At 41.4% G+C, this 16,499-nt stretch overlaps 2 protein-coding genes across 3 annotated transcripts; both read left to right on the top strand.

Moving 5' to 3' along the window:
• Positions 1-1,368: 1,368 nt before the first annotated feature.
• LOC147332123 (MICAL-like protein 1) lies at positions 1,369-10,427 on the top strand. 2 transcript variants are annotated; one of them, XM_086288537.1, is made up of 16 exons: positions 1,370-2,244; positions 2,467-2,515; positions 2,913-2,961; positions 3,057-3,198; positions 3,438-3,526; positions 3,611-3,753; positions 4,851-5,224; positions 5,370-5,415; positions 6,106-6,721; positions 6,850-6,972; positions 7,210-7,336; positions 7,440-7,530; positions 7,616-7,689; positions 9,461-9,575; positions 9,653-9,696; positions 9,868-10,427. In XM_086288537.1, the coding sequence occupies exons 4-16, from the start codon at positions 3,114-3,116 to the stop codon at positions 9,990-9,992; spliced, it is 2,052 nt and encodes a 683-aa protein (XP_086144663.1). In that variant the 5' UTR covers positions 1,370-2,244; positions 2,467-2,515; positions 2,913-2,961; positions 3,057-3,113; the 3' UTR covers positions 9,993-10,427. The 2 variants fall into 2 exon arrangements, with proteins under 2 accessions (XP_086144662.1, XP_086144663.1); XM_086288536.1 differs by having other exon boundaries at positions 1,369-2,515.
• A 775-nt stretch (positions 10,428-11,202) lies between these two features.
• On the top strand, positions 11,203-13,950 carry polr2f (RNA polymerase II, I and III subunit F). The gene is made up of 5 exons (XM_086288535.1): positions 11,203-11,345; positions 11,540-11,609; positions 11,743-11,873; positions 13,163-13,234; positions 13,352-13,950. The coding sequence occupies exons 1-5, from the start codon at positions 11,326-11,328 to the stop codon at positions 13,440-13,442; spliced, it is 384 nt and encodes a 127-aa protein (XP_086144661.1). The 5' UTR covers positions 11,203-11,325; the 3' UTR covers positions 13,443-13,950.
• Positions 13,951-16,499: the final 2,549 nt, after the last annotated feature.

Genomic DNA, 16,499 nt, shown 5'->3' with positions numbered 1-16,499 from the left:
TTTTGGCCCATTCCTCCATGCAGATCTTCTCGAGAGCAGTGATGTTTTGGGGCTGTCGCCGAGCAACACAGACTTTCAACTCCCGCCACAGATTTTCTATGGGGTTGAGGTCTGGAGACTGGCTAGGCCACTCCAGGACTTTCAAATGCTTCTTACGGAGCCACTCCTTTGTTGCCCGGGCGGTGTGTTTTGAATCATTGTCATGTTGGAAGACCCAGCCTCGTTTCATCTTCAAAGTTCTCACTGATGGAAGGAGGTTTTGGCTCAAAATCTCACGATACATGGCCCCATTCATTCTGTCCTTAACACAGATCAGTCGTCCTGTCCCCTTGGCAGAAAAACAGCCCCATAGCATGATGTTTCCACCCCCATGCTTCACAGTAGGTATGGTGTTCTTGGGATGCAACTCAGTATTCTTCGTCCTCCAAACACGACGAGTTGAGTTTATACCAAAAAGTTCTACTTTGGTTTCATCTGACCACATGACATTCTCCCAATCCTCTGCTGTATCATCCATGTGCTCTCTGGCAAACTTCAGACGGGCCTGGACATGCACTGGCTTCAGCAGCGGAACACGTCTGGCACTGCGGGATTTGATTCCCTGCCGTTGTAGTGTGTTACTGATGGTGACCTTTGTTACTTTGGTCCCAGCTCTCTGCAGGTCATTCACCAGGTCCCCCCGTGTGGTTCTGGGATCTTTGCTCACCGTTCTCATGATCATTTTGACCCCACGGGATGAGATCTTGCGTGGAGCCCCAGATCGAGGGAGATTATCAGTGGTCTTGTATGTCTCCCATTTTCTGATGATTGCTCCCACAGTTGATTTTTTCACACCAAGCTGCTTGCCTATTGTAGATTCACTCTTCCCAGTCTGGTGCAGGTCTACAATACTTTTCCTGGTGTCCTTCGAAAGCTCTTTGGTCTTGGCCATGGCGGCGTTTGGAGTCTGACTGTTTGAGGCTGTGGACAGGTGGCTTTTATACAGATGATGAGTTCAAACAGGTGCCATTCATACAGGTAACGAGTGGGGGACAGAAAAGCTTCTTACAGAAGACGTTACAGGTCTGTGAGAGCCAGAGATTTTCCATGTTTGAGGTGACCAAATACTTATTTTCCACCCTGATTTACGAATAAATAATTTACAAATCCTACCATGTGGATTCATGGATTTTTTTTTTCACATTCTGTCTCTCACAGTTGAAGTGTACCTCTGGTGCAAATTACTGACCTCTGTCATCATTTTAAGTGGGGGAACTTGCACAATCGGTGGCTGACTAAATACTTTTTTGCCCCACTGTTTATCAAATAATTCATATATTAAAATATTGCTCTATTTCACATCAAAACGTCCGTTCAAACACAATAAATTAAAATTTTCACTTTATTTCTGAATGAAATTACAAAGTCTATTTGCATAATAGATTGTATCAAAGTATTTTAAAATATTTTTTATAATTTGAATACGAACCTTTCTAGTAAAGTAATTTTCATAGGACAAAGAGCTCGTGTGAAGAACATACCGGAAGTTGCGTTCCCTCAAACCAAAGCATTAAAAAAAATAAGCCTAACCTTTCACTTAGATGTTTATTTATTTATTTACGTTAGGTTTACACACTTTTCCTCTTACTTTCTTTTTTTCAACAATACCAACTCATGTGACTGAGTATCTATTTGTGGTCCGAGACTAAGGAAAGCTTCTCTTCCATAAAAAAAATTGGGGCGGGGAAAGTAGTAAAAGTGGATTGGAATAAGCAAAAAAAGGCACGGCCATTTTTGAATCGTTCTGTCAAGTTTGCACCCGGACAATAAACTTATAATTACAAACCTTTTCTTCCTAATTATAGAGTGGCGGCAAGAACAGCTCTGTGTCTCCCTCCAGTGGCAGCTATTAGGCATTTCATAGATTGTGGAGCACAACTGCAGAGCTAATAACTGGACTAAGTTTAAAATATCAGCCCCGTGTAACAGACCAGAGGTCTGGCAGTGTTTCTCTAACAGTTCGCTTCACTTCAGGGGCTCGGTGCATCTTTGCGGTGGAGGAAATAGCATCGAGCTGAAACGAGTAGGAGACTTGTGGTCGTGGTTTGAAACGCTGGAGCAATGCGCGGTCGCTTTACTTGCCTTTGTTTATATTTGACAAAAACAACACGAAAGGGGGGGGAAAACATAAACTTCCTTCCTTCCTGCTCTTGCTGCTTCGCCACCACGACGTGCAAGTCTGGCCGCAGAGAAATAGTTGCAAAGGTAGATGCTTTGCTTCCTGTTTCCTCCGAAAAAAAAAGCCAGACCTGCACCACTTGTATCTGATCTCTTCGACTCTGACACGGTGCCATGTTCTGCTCCCTGCCCACTTGTGAAAAGTTGCACGAGAAATGGCATCACCGAGAGTTTTGCTGGAGTGGTGCCGCGTCACATGCGCCACTTATCCCGACGTGGAAATAACTAACATGTCAACCTCATTCACAGATGGACTTGCGTTCTGTGCTATCATCCACAAACACCGCCCTGACCTCATGTGAGTAATGCCATATGTTAACAGAGCTGTCATGGCTGTGCGGAGTGAAGTGTGCCTTGCTTCTGACTTTCTAACTCCAGTTTACCCCTATCTGTTTCTGTTTAATCAGAAACAGAGGGGCTCGTGTGCACTTTGGTTAATCTGCATCTCTTTTTAACCCTTTTTTTGTCCAGTCTCATTGGCCTGAAATCGGTTAATTTGGTTTATTTGACACTGAACCACTCCTCTGGAATCATCTCATCTCTGATCTTTTAATGCTTTTTGCTTCTATTGTATTTAGAAAAGTTCATTATGTAGTTAATCATCAACTTTGTCGCTCATTTATTGTTTTTGGGTTTTTTTTGTTTGTTTGTTTTGTTTTTAATTGAATCTCTCCAATTTCTTCACTTTACTCCAGAGACTTCAGGTCCCTCTCCAAAGATAATGCTTATGAAAATAACAAGCTGGTGAGTTTCTGATTGGAAACAAGAACGAAAGCATCCCGCATCTTTGTTTCGGTTTATTCACTTTCATTCCCTGTTTCTCGCCTGTGGGCCTGCAGGCGTTTGAGATAGCAGAAACAAAGCTGGGTATCCCTGCCTTCCTGCATCCGAAGGATATGATTTCCACCAAGGCGCCCGATCGTTTAAGCGTCATCTCCTACCTTGCTCAGTACTACTGCTTCTTCAATGGGAAGTCTTCGGGTGCGTTTAAGATAATCTGCCTGTTGTAGCCCTTAATTTTATGTTGTTGTTTTTATAGATGCTAGCATAAATTTTCAGGCTGAGGTTTGCTGTCCTGCTCAAACATATACAGTTGAATTAATATTTTGGATGCAGTGTTATCCCTCACTCTTCAGGTCAGGTGAATGAAATCAGACTGGCCCGTCCTCAAAGAAACAGTGCATGCACGGTGATTTGCGTGTCTTATCTTGACTTTACAGCAGGTCCTGCCAAATTGTGGTCATTGCACGGCACTTCCTCACACAGCCTCTCGAAGAGCAAAACTTACCATCATCCAAAGAGCATGAAGGTGAATGTTCACAGGCTATTTTGGTTCTGATTTAGTCATCTCTGTGGTTGTCACTTGAGCGACTGGTTTCTCTTCTGTTTTCAGAGCTTGACTGACAGCAAAACCAGTCGAGAGGAAAATGTTTCTGATGCGAGGCCGCAGACTGTGTGCAGTTTGTGTTTGAAGCCCGTGCACCTAATACAGAGGCATTTAATAGATGGAAAAGTTTACCACCGCAGCTGTTTCAGGTAACAGAAGGTCACAATGCTGTGCAAAAGTGTTAAGCCACCTCGAGGTTTCTTTATATTTTGTTTCCATGGAGCCAGAATTTCTTGTCACTTTTTAAAAGTGGTCTTGAGCAATAGTTTTTCAGTTTCTTTGGTCATTGGCTGCTTTTTCGCTCATTTTTAGTAAAGTCCTTGTAGCTGTTTTTCTTTTTTCTTTTTTTTAATTTCATGGTTAAACTGCTCAACACTGGCCTATGAGTCATTCCAGCATAAAAACTCCACCCAAATTAACGGATGAAACAGTGTTGTGTTTGCGCATCACACACTACTTGGTGAAGAACCAGTTTTAAATTGTATATTTAGGCACTTTGTTACTAGCATCCTGTGGCAAAGGTACGTCATTATTTCCCATTTATTTAGCTGAATCTACCAACAACAACAAAATGCCAGAGATAGAAAAGTTTGCAGGCATGAAATAGTATTTTTGCACAGTTTAGAAAGAGTTATTAGTTGAAAACTAGACATATCTCGGCATGGTGTGCAGTAGGTTTGAGGAAACTGGACAGGTGTGTGACATAAAAAATACATTAAAGACCCAATAAACTATCTACAGTATGAAAAGTATCTAAAAGCCATGGACTTCAGAAATGGGGAAAAAATCCATCCACCTGAAACAGGATCTGAGACATACTTTTGGACCTTCAGTTGCTCCATCTAATGCTCCGTAAAGCTTCATCACAAATGGTCTCGGTGGACGAGTATCTGTCAAAAAGCCATTCTTAAGGAAGGATAGAAAAACAAACAATAGAACACTAACAGTCATGGATTGGCCTCCCAGAGCCTGGACCTCAACATTATTGAAGCAGTGCAGGATCATCTTGACAGAGAACTGAACAAAAGAAGAGCTTTGAATGTCCTTGAGAAAGCCTGGAGCACTATTCCTGTTTGCATGTTCCAATAAATCTCACTGCCTGTTTCCCACTTTCCTAGCAAAATATGAAGAAATGAGATCAGGCTCAATTCTTCTGAAAAGTACTGTAATACAGTAATATCTGATCATATTTGACACTCTTGATTCAGTAGATCTGGTAGATTTAGATTTCTCTTTTGTATTTCAGGTGCAAAGTGTGCCATGCAACTCTTTTACCACAGTCTTACACGCAGGGAAGTGACGCTGGCTCCTTGATCTGCGCTTACCATGCGACAAACAGTAAAGGTACTCACGTCGACGTCAGCAGGCAAACTGGATCTCAAAGTAAACTTCAGACAGTTTGTTATTCTCTGGGTGGACAGCCTATCACCAGCGTCCCTAACTACACAAAGAAAACCGAGTCACAGGACACACTGAGTTGCAAGACAGCAGAAACAGGCGGGACAGAAAGGATAGATGGAAGGACTCGTCCTGTTCCAGCACCAAGGCGGATTTCTGTAGGCCCTGTTCCTGCAGCCAGGATCAGAAGTTCACAGACTGTAAATAGCTCCCCTGCTGCAGGTAAACGGGCACACTTGTTTTCTTGTAGCTGTTCAGTCGTAATTATTACATTCCTGCTTTCTGCGTGTATTCTGGTCTTACATCTGTTTCTCTGTTAAGACCTAATCATTATGTGTTTTGTTTTCCTCACTCTTTCTCTCTGCAGGTGGTTTATCCAGTCCAAGCAAATGTGCAGCCAGTCCGCCTCAAGGGTAAGTGTGACAAAAACAACCTGTTCATCGCTTCCTTTTGGCACGCACTTGTCTTTTCTCATGCATCTTTTCTGATTTGTATCTAATTATTTATTAAATGCTGAAAAACGAATTGTCACATTTGCCAATAAAAATATGAACCCAGACCTGATTTAATATTGGCCAGGGTGCTTTTCAAGGTTCTTACCTTGGAGCTCTTTAGCATTTTGGGAAAGAAGAGGAAGTTCCAGGAGGCTAAATTGAGCGAGCAGTGAGCGTTAGTGTGGCCACATTAGTAAAAGTTTGCACTGACCTGGATTTGATCCTGGGTTACAAATTCTCAATGCACAAATCCGTCTGAAACGTGTCAGTCTCACAAAAACGTTGATGTTCCGGCTCTACACAGGTTTGAGGTATGTTCTGACATCACAGACACTCTTGGCTTAGGATCTAAAAACAACTACAATAGAGAGGCTTGAACAGATGACCTTGAAGGGGAGATGGGCCAAATTTGAATCAGATGTTTTCTTCCCTTTGTGGCCAAAGTCAACAGACTTAACAGCACATCGTGTGTTTTGAAATATAGGTGCAAAGTTTCTGTGGTGGAATTCAAATAAATAAAAGAAAATGCCCATTCATAAAATGGAACAAGAGATAAGGTCTTAATAACTGACTTTCTTCAATGTGTTTTTATATTCCAATACTCTATAGCACCAGCCCAGTCAGCGCTAGATCTAAAATGAAAAGCAGCCATCCATGGATGGCCCTCGTGCATCCGGGACCTTGGACACAGCTGCCTCCAGCTCCACCTCCACTTCCCACTTTTCGATCCAAATCTGCTTCTAACTTAGATGGGTCGTCCAAAAGACCCAAAGTTCCTGCTCCAAATCCTTTTGAAGATGTGCAGGAGGACGACTCTCAAAGCGAGGTTGCTAAATCTGAATCTGAAGACCAAAATAAGCCTTTTTTGGGAGCTACCCAATCAGAGTGCAGCACCTTGGCATCGCAGGAGGCTGAAGAAAAAAAAGCTCTCCCACAGAAGAGCCCGGATCTCAGAGGGCGTGTTGACGTTGCAGAACCTGACCCAGTAAAAGAATTGACTGCAGATACTAACATAGAGAGACCTTGTGGTGAAAGAGGTGGAGATGGCGGTCAGATTGCTCCGTCAGATGTGACAGAAGCAGCAGGTCCGCGTCCCATTCCTGCATCAAGACAGAGTCGCATTTTACCCAGAAGTCTTTCTGTGCCAGCCATTGCGTCTGACCCTCGTTCTGCACCTGTCGGTGAAGCACAGACGGATGAAGCTGCCACATCGTGGCGAAGTAAGGTACGACAAGAGATCAGAGTTAACCAATAAAGGCCAAACATTAATGCGCGTTTCACGTTCTACCAGAGGACAGTCTCATATGGCGTTTCTTACAGTTTTCCATATTATATATATTTTTTTATTTTCAGCCTTCCTGTGAAAACGATCCTAAGGCTCAAAGACCCACATTATCCAAATCAAATACCGTTCAGGACCTCTCGCCTTGTCGGGGCCCCGCACCTGGCCATGGATTCCCACTCATCAAGAGAAAGGTACAACAGCTGGATTTAAAACAAACTCAAAGGCCACAAAATCTAATTCTGAGTCATTTCTAGATGTGCCTTTGTGTCATGTAGATGCAGACTCATCATTAAGATGAGACGTTTTGAGCAAACTGAGTAGTTTACCCAGAATAACAAGGTTTAGTCACTTTTTTTGGTGTGTGATTTATTTAAGAAATTATTTCTTTTTTGAAGTCTTCAGTTTTGGTGATATTTGTTGCTTGACAGGTGCAGACAGATCAGTGCACTTCCCCAGAAGAGCTGCAGGTGCAGATGAGAGAAGTGGATCAACATCTGGAGACACTGGAGGGAAAAGGAGTGGAACTGGAGAGGAACCTGAGAGGCTGCAAAAATGGTTCGTACTAAATAAAATAATTTATTGGCACAAAATTCTCAATATTGTGAAGCCGCTTTGTGTAAATACCATTACATTGACACTTCCTGCTTTTTTATTTCAGATAAACAGGAGGAACAAATGCTAATGGAGTGGTTCTGTCTTATCCACGAGCGGCATGTTCTGATGTGCCACGACACGGAGCTGGTTCATCTGTAAGCGTTTTTTCACTTGTGCGGCTTTTCTTTTTTTCCGTGTTTTCTGAGCATCGTAAACACATGTGTAATTTTTATTTCTCAGGACAAAGCAGAAAAAGCTGGAGGACAGGCAGACCGACGTGGAGTACGACCTCCGGTGTCTCTTTAATAAACCGGGTTAGTATGTAGCTCTGTGCATTGTTCAGTCACTTTTATCACCCACTGTATTTGACATTAACGGGAATTACTGATCTGTAAATAATTCAGGGATCAATATTCTTTTATCCAAGGTTCTGTAGGCGTGATGAGAGGTCTTTAGCAGAAAGTTGACATAACTGCCATCAGACTTTTGCGTGTCAGGGGTGATTTGTGACAGCATGGCTGAAAGGGTGAAAAGGAATGTTTACAAGCCGAGACCTGCTGCGACACGGTTCAGAGATATAGTTAGAGGGTTTAGACGTGTAGAATCTTTATGATCATGTAAGAAAAGTACAGTGAAATTGTATGCAGTCCTATTTAGTGCACAGAAGGCAATCTAACTATCTCAATCAGTGTGTGTTTGAATGTGTATGTATGTCTGTGTGTGTCATTATTATTGCACTGTTGTTCACAGCTGTGAATACTGGTTGCACGGGTTAGTGAAAGGAGGCAAACTCTTCAGTGTTCATTTATTAGTTCTGGGAGATGTGCTGTTTTTCAAGTCTGTTTGCCTTGTTCCAACTGCACCGCCTCCCTGAGGGTAACAGCCAGGATGTGTGATGTGCCCATCAGGATACTGTGGGCTTTACTGTGGCACCAGGACCTGTAGAGGTCCTAGAGAGAGGAGCACAGCCGGTGATTTTCCGTGCTGCGCTGATGACCCTCTGGAGTGTTTCCTGAGCAGCGCAGCTTGCAAACCACACCAGGAAACAGTTCCGCCTGTACACTTTAAGCTCCTTGGCTAGGGAATTGTTTTTCAGGAAACCTCAGGGAGTGAAGTCGCAACTGTGCCGTCTTGATCAGCACAGTTGTGTAGGTTTTCCAGGTTAAATCATCATCCAGATGCAGGCGCAGAAACTTCAGTCACTACACAGTCCCTGCTGATGTGATAGGCTAAGGGTCTGTTTCTCCAGAAGTCCATTATTTCCTTAGTTTTTGTGGTGTTGAGGAGCACTTTGTTTTTCCACAGAGAGGACAAAGACTGATGGTCTAAGAAGAAGACCACAGACAAAATTCATGGGTGTAGTGAAGGAAGAAATGCAGAGTGTTAATGAGGCAGATGAGACACTGCGGTGCTAAAGGGAGCAGCTGGAAAGAAGAATAGATGATGATCCTAAAAGAAGGAAAGAAGACCCAGTTAAACAAACGTGACATAGTAATAGACTTGGTCATTTATTGGTTTGGGAAAGTGATCTAGTTTTGGCCACTGTGAGGGAACAGAGTCTGAGATTTCACTAACCTTTGTTCCTCTGTGACCTCCCGCGCTACAACACACCCACTGCTGTGGAGGGTAACAATGCTCCAGCATTTCCTCCATTTGAAAACTCGCTACTGTAAGTCTAGACTAGTGGAAGTCCAAACAGTTTAGAGATGGTTTTGTGAACTTTTCAAGCCTGATGAGAAACAGAAACACCAGCTCACACTTGACTGTTACGTCTGTCACTGAAAACACTTGTTTCTAATCACATATTTGAATTACCAGTTAATCTTAGAGGGTCACATACTTTTGCCATTCACAGACTGGTAAGTAACACTGGATCCTGACATGCTTTTTGATTCTAAATGGTGCAACAAGAACAAGAAACACTACAAGAAGGCTCTGAGTTGACTCTTAAAAGGCACTGAAATGAATTAATGTTTCTATAAGAATATTGTTGCTATCCTATCAGTGGAATCCAATGGAGATCGCTGATTTGTTAAATGAAATCTCATTGTGTTGAACTTTCATTGTCATCATCTGCACACACAGACAAGAACTGGAGTCAGGAGGATCGAGATAAAGAGAAGAAGCTGATGGATGAGCTGGTCACCATCATTGAACAGAGGAACCACATCATCAGCTGCCTGGATCAGGACAGACAGAGGTACTTAAGGAAAAAAAATCAATTATGCTTTTGCATTTGTACATTTGATCTGAGTGCAACTTTGTTTTTCTGATTAGGGAGAGAGAAAATAACGTGCTTTGGGAAGATGTAATGAACAAAGGTAAGATAACGAGCCTTCTAATAAAAGCTCTTTGGTACTGTTTTGTATCTTCTGTTTTGCCTGTATGACGAAGGCAGAAAGAAATTGATTCGTTGGATCACAAATAATGCTCTATGTCAATGCTTGCTTACTGCTTAATGTTTGTTTTGCTGCTCTTTCGTCTCTTCTCAGACTTCCAGAAAGAAGGATTAAAAGAGCTAAGGAAGCCCAAAAAAGATTTCAAGCCTACAAAAGTACTAAAAATCCTGAACCACAAAGAAGAAAGCACGAAGAACTCTGTGGATAAAAAGAGTTGAAGAAGTGTCAGAAGCTCTCATTGTTCATGTGTGAACAGTATGAAATATGCACTTATTAAGTACATGCTTACTAATTATGTGTTAAAGCCCAGCTCAGTAACATCACCAAACAATTTGTATTGTTCTCAGTTGGCACGATATATGCATTATTATTAATGTGTTTTTTCACTCTAAAAATTATCATCATCTTATTTTTTATGGTATTGTATGATCACATACTCGTGGGTTTTTTTTAAGTGTACAATAAATCTCATGTGTTAAGTACTGTCTGTAGTGCATTTGAATTCAAAACAACAGACAAAAAATATTTAATATACATGCACAATGTACCTGTTAACACACCAGTAATGTAGGATTATGTTCATTCTCAATTTTGCAGTGTTTTTTTTTTCTTCAGTATGATTTTAAGTAAAAGGAAAATAATAAAGAGCAGAGGCTGAAAATACTTGGTGACTCAAAATATGAGTCTTAATTTGTGGTTCTAGTAGATCTTATTCTGAAAGTTTGTTTGACGTCTGAAAATTAATGAAAAAGGGAGAAAAACGTGTTGGCTGTCAAGTCTAAACGAAACCCAGGTTAAATTGCATTTAATCAGAATCAGAATACTTTATTGATCCCTGGGGGAAATTATTTTTTGTTGTGCTCCATTATAAACCAACATAAACATAAACCAACATTAAGACAAGATAGACAATATGCTAACTAAGAATAGTACAATATATACATACATAAGTCACTCATAAATAAATAGCTGGAAAAGAAACGTGTAGTTGTAGCAGTAACCAGTGTGTTAAGTGGATGCGTTGTACAGGGAGATGGCCACAGGCAGGAAAGATTTCCTGTGTCGTTCAGTGGTGCTGAACGACAGCAGCTGCATTTATGTTAACAAAGAAAATTATCTGTTTCTCATAGTTTCAAACAAAAAGAATGTTTTCCTGTATTAATACTGTTGTATTTTATTTCGCAGTAAAATTAAGGGTCATAAAAAGCTACAGGCTCATTGACAGGACTGCAAAAAATAAAGAGAGAAAAAGACAGAAATACCGCTCGTACGACAAATGGCGAATTTTATTTATTTATTTAAATTACAACAATCAACTTTTTTTGTTGTTTGTTTTTTGGGGATTTAAAAACAATAAATAAATGTAATTGTACTGGAGTACAAGTGGAAAGAAAGTTCCTTTTCCTGTTTTTCATCCGGAATATTTTCCAGCGCACCAAACCACCGGAAGTTTAAGCTTCGTAGCGTTCATGTGGGTCCGTGTTAACAACAAAGTGTGTTGACTTTCTTCTACGGTTTGAGTAATATTTTACGTAAATTTTAGGTTAAAACATGTCCGACAACGAAGATAAGTAAGTAATGATGACACTTTGATGAAATTCATATTAAAATGCTTGTTTCTTTATTATAACTCGGCGCGAACTAGCATTGTAGCTAACGCGGTTAGCCACACTGCTAAGTGCTCTGTATAAACTTATTGACAATTTGCTGTCTTTAGAATCTATTTATTGTCTTTTAAAAACAAAACTTTGTGTCAAATTTGCAGCTTCGATGATGGAGATTTTGATGATGCCGAGGAGGATGAGGGATTAGATGATCTCGAAAACGCGGAAGACGTAAGTTGATGATTCTCTTAACTGGACAGCACAGACACTGCTTTGCTTTTGTTGTTTGTCGTCAGTTTTATTTTAGCACTACTGATCGCTGCCTTTGTATCATGTTTATTGTCGGTTGTTTTCTGGTGAATAGGATGACCAGGAGAACGTGCAGATCCTGCCCGCGGGAGAGGGCCAGCAGGCAAACCAGAAGAGGATCACAACTCCGTACATGACCAAATACGAGAGGGCCAGAGTGCTGGGGACACGAGCCCTCCAGATAGCGTGAGTGTTTCTTCATTGTCATTTACGGCTAGGTTTAAGGTTAATCATGCTGGAGGTGTTGACGTTCCACGTCCAACTGATACAGAGGTTATGTTTCCCACACCAGTCTGCCGATATTCAAGAAAACCTGACATAGGAGTTTCCACTTTTGTGTTTATGAGAGCAAAGCATTTCATAACTGTCAGAGTGGGTCGTAAGGCACCACAGTCGGTGAGAGTGAGATGTTGAAAATATTCGTCCACACTTCTTTGGTCCTTTTGTCAAGTTTTGTCATTGAATATAGAACTATGCTGAAAGGTAATGTAAAAGAGTACTGCAGTATTTGAGTGCATCTGACTTTCTGGTATAGTACATTGTGTTACTTTGTCTTTTGTAGGAGCAAAGGTAAGGACTATGAATAATTGAGTGAAGCTGGTGCACTTAATGTCATGTTAATATAAAATTATTTAGCACCAGAAATATCAGTTTACCTGTGATTAGAGTTCATGTTTTACAGATGATAGTTGGATTCACGTGAGCACCTTCTGATCTTAACCTTAGTGAGATTAATGGGTTAGCAAGGTAAGACGAGGCTAAAGCCAGCGTTTTCAGTGTCACAAAGATGGCTTTCCTTTGACCTGGCCAGATCACCACAGTAACTTCTGCTAAATACACAACCTGGTCAGCAACATGTTGTGGTTAAAGTTTTAGTTTAAAATCATTCAGAAGTGCCACATCTTTACTGATTTTTTTTTATTTTTATTTCCAGTAGCCTGTAAATGTGATATAGATTCTCTGCTGAAGTGAGATGTTTTGTAAATGCTACCTGTAGAACTTAAAAATGTCTCTAATGCTCACTCGACCCATTCTGCGCTAAAGGAGAGTCAAACATCGTGTCAGACGCCCCCTTTCTTATATGTGAGCACACAAAGAGCCTGAGTTAACAAAAACAGTTCTGTGATGACACCTGTCATCTTTGACTGGGGTTTTAGGTTTTGTCAAGCCAGATAGTGCAGGGAAACCTAGCTATGTTGAACTTAATTTGTAGTATATGCCTCTCATTTACCTTCTACAAACCATTTCAATTTTTAAAAAAGAGAAAGGAAACTCTGCAGCACAAAGTAAAGCACAATCAAAAATGACTTGCTTCCTCTTAAGGCACTTCCACCTGTCAGTGATTAATCCAGACTTCCTTAAATACTAACCCTCAATTATCTAAAAGAAGAAAACATGGTGTTTGTAGACTGAGCATTGAAAAAAGGCTCTAACACTGTACTGATGTGGTTTACCTGCTGACTTGTCTCCAACAGGATGTGTGCTCCAGTTATGGTGGAGCTGGAGGGAGAAACAGACCCGCTGCAGATAGCTATGAAAGAACTAAAGTAAGCCATAATTTTCTTTGATGACTTTTTGTCATTTCTCTTTTTCATGTGTGAGTGACATTATTTAAAGAGCAGGTGACTGTAACAGTATCTCTGTCTTTTTGTCCTCACTGACAGGAGCAGAAAGATCCCCATCATCATCCGCAGGTACCTTCCCGATGGGAGTTACGAGGACTGGGGTTGCGACGAGCTCATCATAACTGATTAAACATCTTATGAAGCAGTCTACGCTGACAGATCAGCCTAAGCTGCTTCACAGCCACCACCCTAACTGGTTTTACAGCTACACAAACCCAGTGGAGGAGTCTCCTTCACGCCCACTCCCAGATCCAGTCGCTGTAATTCTCCAGTGACTGTAAACATGAGGTGTACTGCATAAGACTACTTAAAGACTCAAAATAATGCAAAACAAATTAGTATGCTGTTTACAGTTCATAATCCTGTGAACTTACTTATTGTTTTCCCCTCTAACTATTTGTTTAGTGTTCATCACAACCCAGCTCATTTTTTCGTCTTTCTTTTATCTGGTACCCACTGAACTCAATTGTTTTAGCGGCTGCAATGCTTCTAAGAGCCACAAGGGGGAGATATATCTCAGTCAAACACTTAAGTTTTATAAAGGAATCCTGTATTATGAAGTATTTGTGTTTTTGAAAAGAGGTGATTGTAGTGAAATTACAGTTTTATTGTTATAAATAAAGATTTTTGTATAAAGAGTTTGATTTATGTTACTTACACTATGAAATGTAAACAGAGGTTTACAATGAGGGTGAAGTTACACTCTCTGGGTTCATAAGTCATAAAGACTTAGGAATCCTACTGCAACAAGCACTAAATGCACACATTACTGTAGTAGATCGATAGATAACAGTAAGAATCCTCACTTCCGACAGTGGGTGTTGATGTTTACACGGAGAAGTATTGTCACAGTCATGATGCATGGTGTGTGTGGCTCCCCCCGCCCCACTCCATAAACACAAAGCAGCCAAACAGTCAGTGTATTGTTTTAGGAGAAATGGGTTGTTGCCCGGGCAGAGAGACGGCGAGTGAATGCGGGAAGACAGAGAGAAAGTTTGTGAGAAAGCAGATTAAAGGATTTCTTGTAGGAGGCAGTGTGTGATGATACTCTAGTAAATAGGCGAGCGGATTATATGTTGCTTGTGTGTGTGTGTTTGTGGGAGCTCCGTGACATGTATGTAAAGACAGAACTGATTTGAAAGGGAAAAAAAAATGCAGCTGGTAATAAAACTGATGAAGAAACTCGTCTTTTTTCTTCTGTAGTCGACTTAAAGCAAAGGCGTGTCGGTCACTGTGACCTCTGAGCATCAGCAGGCAGGAGCCAGTTGGCGCTGGTATTAGTAATTATGTGTAAAATGTGTGAAAAACTGCTTTAATCTATGAGTCTTTTGATTGGAGGAGACGGCGCCTCGGGGTGATGCTGCGCTTCTTTCATGGGCTGGAGAGGGTGGCTCGTGATGCTCACCAGCACCAACACAGGGAGGCCAATATCAGGTCGCCTCCAGCAGAGGGAATGACTACAATCTCCCGAGACCTTCGCTGGATCAGGAACTTCCACCTCCTACTTGATTTGTTTGTCATTTGTCTGATTTGTTTTTCAGTCCTTTACAACATGACTTCTCTTATTGCTTTCCTAGATATACGCTGACTGGCCACTGTATTAGGTACACTTGTTCACCTGCTCATTATCACAAATATTGAATCAGCCAATCACATGGCAGCAACTCATTGCATTCAGGCATGCAGATGTGGTGAAGATGACCTGCTGGAGTTCAAACTCAGCTTCAGAATGAGGACGAAAGGTGATGTAAGTGACTTTGAGTGAGGCGTGGTTGTTGGCGTTAGGCAGGCTGGTCTGAGTATTTCAGAAACTGTTGATCTGCTGGGATTTTCCCACGCACCCATCTCTAGGGGATACAGAGGAGAATGGCCAGAGGTGAGAGGCAAGCTGAGAGGAATGTGGCAAAAGCTAAAAAAACACTTAACCAACTAAAGTCTGAATGCACACCAGAAGACCACACCTGTGCCACTAGTCTCAACTTAGAAAAGAAAACTGAGGCTACAATTTGCACAGCTCATAAAAAAGTGTTTCCTGATTTCTCCTGTGATATTCTGATTGGATGATCAGAATTTGATATAATAAAAAAAATATAAAAAGAACATTTAAAAAAGGTGATGTAATCGCATGGTGGTTATTTTCTTTGCAGCTTTTAGGCCCGTTTGAGCACTAAGCCTACCTGAGTAGTGTTGCTGAACATTTCCTTTCCTTTGTGGATGGAGATAAAAGGATTGGACATGTTATCATGACAGGATAATATACCATGTCAAAAAGCTCAAATCATCTTGATGGTTTCTGAGTTTATAAGATACCTTTATTAGTCCCACGAGTGGGAAATTTCATGTTAAATATGTACTTAAATGGCCTCCTCAGTCAACAGATCACCATCCAGTATAGCTTCGTTTGGATGTGGTGAAACAGGAGATTCACATTATGGATGTGCAGCTGACACATCTGCCGCAGCTGTGTGATGCTGTCATGTCAACATGGACCAGAATCTCAGAGGAACATCTCAGGAAGGTCCAACCCTGTACTAACAAATTGAACTGCATTTTACTTCCTTTGATCAGCAGTGGTCATCTCATAGCTGCAACACAACTGAGTCTCATCTCTCTTTCTTTCACCTGTTGCACCCTCCCAAACTTTCATTTGATTCTCTATAATTGATTTCTTTTATACTTGATCAGTAGATTGGATTATCACAGGCTGATCTATTACTGCACTCTGGAGTTTCTCCTCTGATTCTTCATTTGCGTTTGTCAGTTTGGTCGTATCAGCACAGAGCCTTTGTTCTATTTTTTCATGGATCATCAGAGCGGACCGTGCCACCTCCTTTCACATCTCAGGCGAAGGAGATTATGAACAGAATGTGCTCAGCTAACGTTTCATTGCCTGCGAGAATCAAATGAAGCCTTTTGAGCAGTATCTCAACAGTCACCTGTCTGACACCTGCTTTGACATTCATTTGACACAAAATCCCATAACTCTGTCTATATCTTCTCCTTTTCATTATTTGAATCCCATTTCAGCTTCTGATTTTTTTTTTTGTACTAGGATGGGGTGAGTGTTGGGGACGCTTAGATAGCGAGGGTTGCTGGGTCTCTGCATGGAGTGTAGGAGTCCCTTTGTATCCTGCTGAAGCGGCAGGCCAGGCAGTTATGGGTACGCTCCCTCATTGCCCATGTTTCC

The sequence above is a fragment of the Aulonocara sp. 'chitande type north' Nkhata Bay genome, linkage group LG4 (genome assembly GCF_057382095.1).
Source record: "Aulonocara sp. 'chitande type north' Nkhata Bay isolate Kocher_YH1m ecotype deep benthic linkage group LG4, A_spYH_male_GT1.1, whole genome shotgun sequence".
Classification (NCBI taxonomy): domain Eukaryota; kingdom Metazoa; phylum Chordata; class Actinopteri; order Cichliformes; family Cichlidae; genus Aulonocara; species Aulonocara sp. 'chitande type north' Nkhata Bay.
Note: the sequence above shows the minus strand (reverse complement) of the source record. Positions and strands in the feature narration are given on the sequence as shown.